Source organism: Pogoniulus pusillus, chromosome 32 (genome assembly GCF_015220805.1).
Source record: "Pogoniulus pusillus isolate bPogPus1 chromosome 32, bPogPus1.pri, whole genome shotgun sequence".
Classification (NCBI taxonomy): domain Eukaryota; kingdom Metazoa; phylum Chordata; class Aves; order Piciformes; family Lybiidae; genus Pogoniulus; species Pogoniulus pusillus.
This window is the reverse complement of record NC_087295.1, coordinates 527,947-534,659: the sequence shown is the minus strand read 5'-3', so window position 1 is coordinate 534,659 and position 6,713 is coordinate 527,947. Positions and strand designations below refer to the sequence as shown.

The 6,713-nt window shown below is 50.5% G+C and overlaps 1 protein-coding gene across 1 annotated transcript; it reads right to left on the bottom strand.

The window, feature by feature from the left end:
• Window positions 1-4,887: 4,887 nt before the first annotated feature.
• On the bottom strand, window positions 4,888-5,907 carry XCR1 (X-C motif chemokine receptor 1). Its single transcript, XM_064169894.1, has one exon. The coding sequence runs from the start codon at window positions 5,905-5,907 to the stop codon at window positions 4,888-4,890; it is 1,020 nt and encodes a 339-aa protein (XP_064025964.1).
• Between the last annotated feature and the right edge of the window lie 806 nt (window positions 5,908-6,713).

The window sequence follows — 6,713 nt, the reverse complement described above, 5'->3', positions numbered from 1 at the left end:
CCAGCATGCAAGCAGCAGTGTAGACCTCCTGGATGCTGATCCCTCTCTCCACTTGGCCCTGGCACTTAGCTGAATTCTGGAGAGGATTGATATGACTGCAGAATTACCCCACCAAAAGGATGGAAGCTGCAGCACAGGAGGTTCCACCTCAACACCAGAGGGAACTTCTTTACTGTAAGGGTCACAGAGCACTGGAACAGGCTCCTCAGAGACGTTGTGGAGTCTCTTTCTCTGGAGCCTTCCAAGGCCTGCATGGATGTGTTCCTGTGTGCCCTGAGCTAGATTGTATGGTCCTGCTGTGACTGTGGGGTTGGACTGGATGATCTTTTTGGGTCACTTCCAACTCCCAACATCCTGTGAGGAGCCTGTGGACGTGTGATCTTAGAAGCAACCTTTCGGTTGACTTCCCTTGGCACACTGCTGCATCACGCAGCACAGGGTCAGGAGCATCTGCTGCAAACTAATGTTTGCTTTCCATTGATCCGTGGACACCTGGCTGGCTTCCAAAGGCAGCCTCAGGGGCACCAGCTGTAAATAATGACAAAGCCAACCCCAGGCAATTGCACTGTGACAGATTTGTTCTGACATACTCTCAGCAAATCTCGGCGTGGTCTTACTTCCCACTTCAAAATAACCAAGTGGAGAGGATTGTTCCTCCTTTTGATGAGGCAGTGACAAGTCAATTATTGACAGTGCTTACAGAATTATTGCCAGGTCATAAAGACATCCATTTCTCCAGACAAAGCCCTGCTGCTCCCGGCTCGGTCCGCAGGTGACCAAAGCTTCCTCAGAGCTCTTTGTGTTTCCTCATTTCTTAAGCAGTTCCAGAGCTTTGCTTTTTGGGAGCTGCCCTGGGGAAGGAAAAAAAAAAAAGAGAGAGAGAGCATTATCTGTGGATGTGTTCCTGTGTGGCCTGCCCAAGGTGGTCCTGCTCCCGCAGGGGTTTGGACTGGATGATCTGTGAAGGTCCCTTCCAAGCCCTGCCATTCAGTGGATGTGATGAGAGGCAATGTCAGACAGCCCAGGGCAAGGAAAGCCTTTGCTGGGAACACCTTTTCCCTCAGTGACAGTGTTACCCTCACGTCTTTTGCTTGCAGGTGACATTTAAGACAGGTGCAGCAGGCCTGAGCAATAATCGTTGGATCCCATGCTGACTTCAAGTGCAGTGAATAGTAGAGTAGTGCCCAGCAGCCCCTCTGTACGTACTCAGCAGATGGCACACCTCGTGCTGCTGGGCAGAACTCAGTACCAGCTCACCTCTGAGCAGTGCCACTGCCATGAAGTCAGTTACACACTGCTGTCAGTTATCCCGTGCTGGCAGCATTTTGGTGCCTCATTCACTAGGGCAGGTCTTTATGAAACCCTCTTCAATAACTAAGATCTATAAACCCAAAACCAGCCTACAACCCCCAAACCAAAGCAAAAGGAAAACCCCACCAAAACGAGCAGAAGAAAGCTGCTGTGGCTGTTGGGGCTGTGAATGCTTCATAGCCACCTCCACGGGACATGTCTGCTCCATCTGGCTCCCGCTGCTACATGCACTGCATCATTTCCTTTACTTGTTGAGAGTGAATTGATGTTATTTAATAGGTGGGGAGGGGGTTGCTTGTACGAGGCACTTCAGGTATGTTCTGAGCCGCTGCGAATGGCAGCTCCCCTGGTGGGCCTGCAGGATTAACGTGCCATTGTAGCCAGGCTGAAGAGCAGCCTGCTACTAGCACCAGAGACTTCCCCTGCCTGCGGGGAGAAAGGTTTGGAAGCACTTCCTGCATTTGTTTGCATTCTCTTTTGAACAGGTGGATAAATAAATGCCCATAGATATAAGGCTGGAAGTGGGCATGTAAAAAAGAACCAGCAAAGCTCTGGGAAACCCTGAGAAGCAATTGGCATTTTAAACAAGTGTTGGTGAGAGGCTTGGGAGAATATTCTGCTCTTATCAGGTCTGAGACTGCCTCCCACGTCAGGGGTAGGAGCTATGGCTGCCCAGAGCTGGCTGCAGTTCAGAGGAGACGCCAAGACCCTGAGCTGGCTCGGTGTTAGTTCAACTGATCCAGCGATGCAGAGGAAGAGCCAGGACACAGACTCTGCCTGGCCTGTGCAGTCCTGTGTGTGCACACAGCTGAGTGGCAGATGGATGAAGAGCATACCAGGGCTTTGGAGTTCTTGGCCACAGGGACACATTGCTGGCTCATGGCTAACTTGCCCTCTGCCAGGACCCTCAGGCTCTTCTCGGCAGAGCAGCTGTAGTACTGCGACCACTCCATGTGACACTGCTCCCTTCCTCCAGCAGTGTTCCAAAAGCAACTAGTTTCTCCTTTTTCACTTCAATTTCTGACTCTCACTTCTACATCTGCTCAGACCAACAACAGTTGATTAATTGATTGAAAGTGAAGGTTCAGAGTCCCTTGAGTATGATGTTTTGGCCAGCGCAGTCTGCATTTTCCAAGCACCTGGAGTGCCCAGGAGGACAGAGAAGCGGAGGCAGTGTGTTCCTAGACCTTACCTCGGCATATCCTGTGGCTTTAGCAATTCAGATGGTTAATAACATATTTGTACAAAGATGGAAGCTGCACCAACATGCTTTTGGGTGGCAACGGAGACAGGCTCGGTGTGCAGGGAGCTGCATGGCCAGCAGGCGGAGGGAACACTTTATGCCCTTCTTGCTGACGCTCATCTGGCCGCATCTGCAGTAGCACAGTCAGGTTTGAGGCCCCAGGCCAAGAGAGAAATTGACTGAAGTGAGCCCAATGAAGAACCACCAGGGTGGTTAGGGAGTTGGGGCAGCACATGGCACATGAGGAGACCAGGTTGGCAGAAGTTTATTTAGCCCCAAGGGGCAGATCTGATAGCTCTTATCAGTTACCTAACGGGAGAACAGAGAGTCAAGGAAGACGTAACATCAACAGGCTGCAGGGAAAATATTTCTTCATGTAGAAGGGAAAAAGAAGAACCATTGGAGCTGATAGGCATCGGATCAGGCACTTGGAGGAGTTGTGAGGTCCCTGCTCTCGGAGATGTTCAGAGTGTGAGCAGACAAGACTTGGACAGCCTTGTCTAAGTGGGAAGACAGAACTGCTGTGAGCAGGGAGCAGGTATCTCTTTCAAGCTAAATTCATCTACAAAAATCACAACTACTTCTTCATTTGAAAATTCCTCACCTCGGAGAGGTGGTTGTGAACACAGAGAACAACAGCCACAGCGTAGCATCCACTGAATTGCTGAATGTTTATTGGTGCTCTGCACTGTACCAGCAGGGGACACCTCCACCTGCTGTTACTTTGACACACTGGCTCATGCTAAGCGTTCCCTCTACCTGCTCAGAGAGGCTGTAACAAACGATGCTCAAGCTGCAAACAAAGAACTCTCTAAAAACTGACCAGAGCAGGACCTTGGAAGTCTTCCATGCTTCTGTTATACTTCTGGGTGTTTCTAAACACATCTAAAATACATTGACAGTAAGAGTTCAGGGTGGTGCAGCCCCAGCACAGTGAGTTGCAGGACTGTTGAAGTGGTGTAGGTGCAGGAGACTTTTCACTCATGTCACAGCACTGACCTCTTTCAAAGCCTTGCAGGTGCCCGTGGAGTGGTCCTGGCTTACCAGGGGAGCACAAGAAGAATTTGGACTCCTTTGTCCTTCAGTAGGTTGTCTCTTTGTAACTGATGGTATTGAGTCCTCAGTCCAAAGTCTGTTGAAGCACATGGAAACAGCCACACTCACTTCAAATGTCTCTCATCAGGGCGCAAGAGCCAAAAGCTGGTCTCCACCCCAGCTAGGCAAAGGCTAACTTCTGCCTTTCCAAGGTTTGTCTGAAGAGAGTGAGCTCCCTGTGGGATTAGCAAGACACCTTTGACCATTGCTAAATGTCAGGCAGTAAGTGCAGCAATGGGATGCTAGGGCTGACTCATCTGCTGGCGGCACACTCGACATGGACACTTTGTTGTGGCAGCTCAGCTGAAGCATGAACTAGGAAGGCTTTTTGGATAGAAGCCATAGACATTTGCCCCATTCTCATGCTGTTCCTTAGGTATTCTTGCCCCTGGACACGGTCGGAAACAGGATGCTGTACCATGGGCATGTCTGAGTTTGTCTTTCATGAACTGTACAGCATCTGAGCAGATTCTGCTTCTGCTTGAGGTGATCTTTAGAGGTCAGATGAAGTAGAGCAGAAACAGCACAGAACCACTTCAAGATGGCTGCCCCAAAACCCAAACTGTTGCTTGGAACCCTTGCCAAACCACTGCTTGGTGCCACTTCAAAGTGACCTTGGCTTTCTACATGAAGCTAGGACATGAAATACTCATGTTTCAGGGGCCTTGTCATTCAGCTAGACTGGAGTGCACAGGGTGTATTACACTGCCTGAGGGAAAACCCACCAAGTTCTGGTGAAGAAAATTGATTTCCATGAGCAAAAGAGGCAGCAAGCTTGATTGGTGTAATCAGAACGTGGCTACTGTCAGGCCAGTGAAACCTGGAAGCCCCAAGAAGAGAGAACCAGTGAGTTCAGCACTGACACACACAGGGAGCATTACGAGCTACAGCTATCTGCAAGCCAAGTACTTAAAGCCAGCCAAGAAAGCCACCTGCAGCACCCTGCTGCCATAGCCCCAAAGAACAGCTCTGGTCTTCTTTCCCTAATCCTGAAAAGAAGCTATCAATGGGAGGGAGGCCATCTCGCAGGACAGAGCTCACACAGACTTACAGAGCAGTGAAGTCAATTCTCAGCATTCTCCGCTCTCCACCCTACTGCAAACACATCTGTTAAGCACTTTCTGACACCAGCATGCCTGCAAGGGGTGGCTGTGCCTTTCTCTGGGAGTTAGAGTTTCCCCCTGGCGATTAAAACCTGGGAGTTCATCCGGGATTGATGCTAGCCATGAGCTCTCACTTCAGTAGATGGATGCAGCTTCGTGGTGGAATTTACCTTGAGAGGAGACCCTGGGGCTGGAGACTTGGCCATGGCCACAGGGCAAACACTGACTGCGTAAGCGCAGCAAATGCCTCTTGAACTTGACCCCCACGAACATGTAGAGCACAGGGTTGAGGCAGCAGTGTGAGAAAGCAATCTTGCGGCTGATGTCAAAGGCGAGGCTGGAGTCTTTCTGATACTGGCAGTTAGGGGCTGGGAAGGTAATCAGAAAGCTGAGGATGTTGTAGGGTGCCCAGCTCAGGAAAAAAGCCACCACAATAATGAGGATGAGCTTCACAGTTCTGTGCTTTCTGCGAGACCTGGCTTTGAGCAGGATGAGCAGGATCTTGATGTAGCAGAAGACAATGACCCCAAAGGAGAGCAGGAAGAGAACGTTCCTCTGGTAACTGTCCACCTTCTTCCATTTCCACTCAGCATAATCACAGGTGTTAGACCCTTCCAAGCTCTCTTGCACCGTGGTTTGAATCACCTCGGGCACCACGATTAAGATGCTACCAGTCCAAACAGCCAAGCTGAGCAGAAGGGCACGGCACCGCGTCTGGGATCTCAAAGTGGAGAGAGGGTTCACCACCGACAAGTAGCGCAGGATGGTCATGAACGTCAGGAAGAAGACGCCACTGTAGTAGCCGATGGAGAAAAGAGCATTCACTGCCTTGCAGAGGAACTCGCCGAACACCCATCCAAAGGACTGGTCCACTGCCAGGAAGGGCAGCATGCAGGAGAAGACCAGGTCAGAGACACAGAGGTTCAGGAGGAAGACGTTGGTTAAAGAGGTGAGGCTCTCGTACCTGAGCAGGATCCACAGCACCAGCGTGTTGCCCAGCAGGCTGAGCAGGAAGGCCAGCGTGTAGAGCACCGTGGCGAGGTGGCTGTAGAACACCAGGTAGTCTCCCAACTCGCAGGCATTGCTGGTCTCATTTGCAGAGTACTCGTAGGAGTAGTTCTGGTCCAAGTCGAGGGGGTAGCGGTCGGCATCCATTTGTTTGTGCTGACTTGGCTCCAGCAGATACCTGGAGGAACTGCACCAACCAGCCCAAAATTCTAGTGAAAATCAACCACAAAACTAAACTCCTGCTGTGGAGATCTCTGTTTTAAGAGGCAAAAAGAAGCAGTGAAACTACCTTATTTGTCCCATTTTGAGGAGAGAAACAAATCACTTCCTCTTGCATCTAGAGCACAAACAGGTAGGTGCTGCCAGCTTAGGCTCAGAGCCACGTCCAGGTCTGCAGCTCTGGAACCAGAAACAAAGCCATTTCTAAGGCGGTAGGGTTGGTGACATCTGCTAATGATTAAGTTCCTACTAGGTGAAAGCTGAGAGTGTCTGGGTTCTTAAGGTAGGCAGCCCAGGTGGCAAGGCTTTCAAGTCCGCTGCTATGCTTCAGGTTTTGCTGGCTGGCAAGTCCCCCAGACTTCACTGGGGGATTCTTTGGCACCAGGCACTTACAAAGGGTGCTGAGCATAGGACCAAAAAAGAGAACAACTCCTTTTACTGATGGATTTTTGTATTGACCTGGTTGATATCTAAACACCCCCAGGCTGTGGCAGAAGCATCCCCACATTGGACTCAGCACTCATCTCTGGTCTGCTGACCCTCAAGGCCGGGAAGACAGCAGAGTTCACGTTATGTCTCTTTAGAGGGGCTGCTGCCTTCTGCCTGTCTGCAGGCAGGACTTTAATCCCAGCTGCCCAACAGTGTCACAAGTCACTGGGACTTGAAAGACGTGAGTATACAGGGGAGGGGATGAACGACACAGAGCCTCCTTTCTTTAAGAAATGAAGATAAAA

What these genes read in the sequence shown, in the direction of transcription:
- XCR1 (XM_064169894.1), bottom strand. Translation starts at nt 5,907, where the DNA reads ATGGATGCCGACCGCTACCCCCTCGACTTGGACCAGAACTACTCCTAC.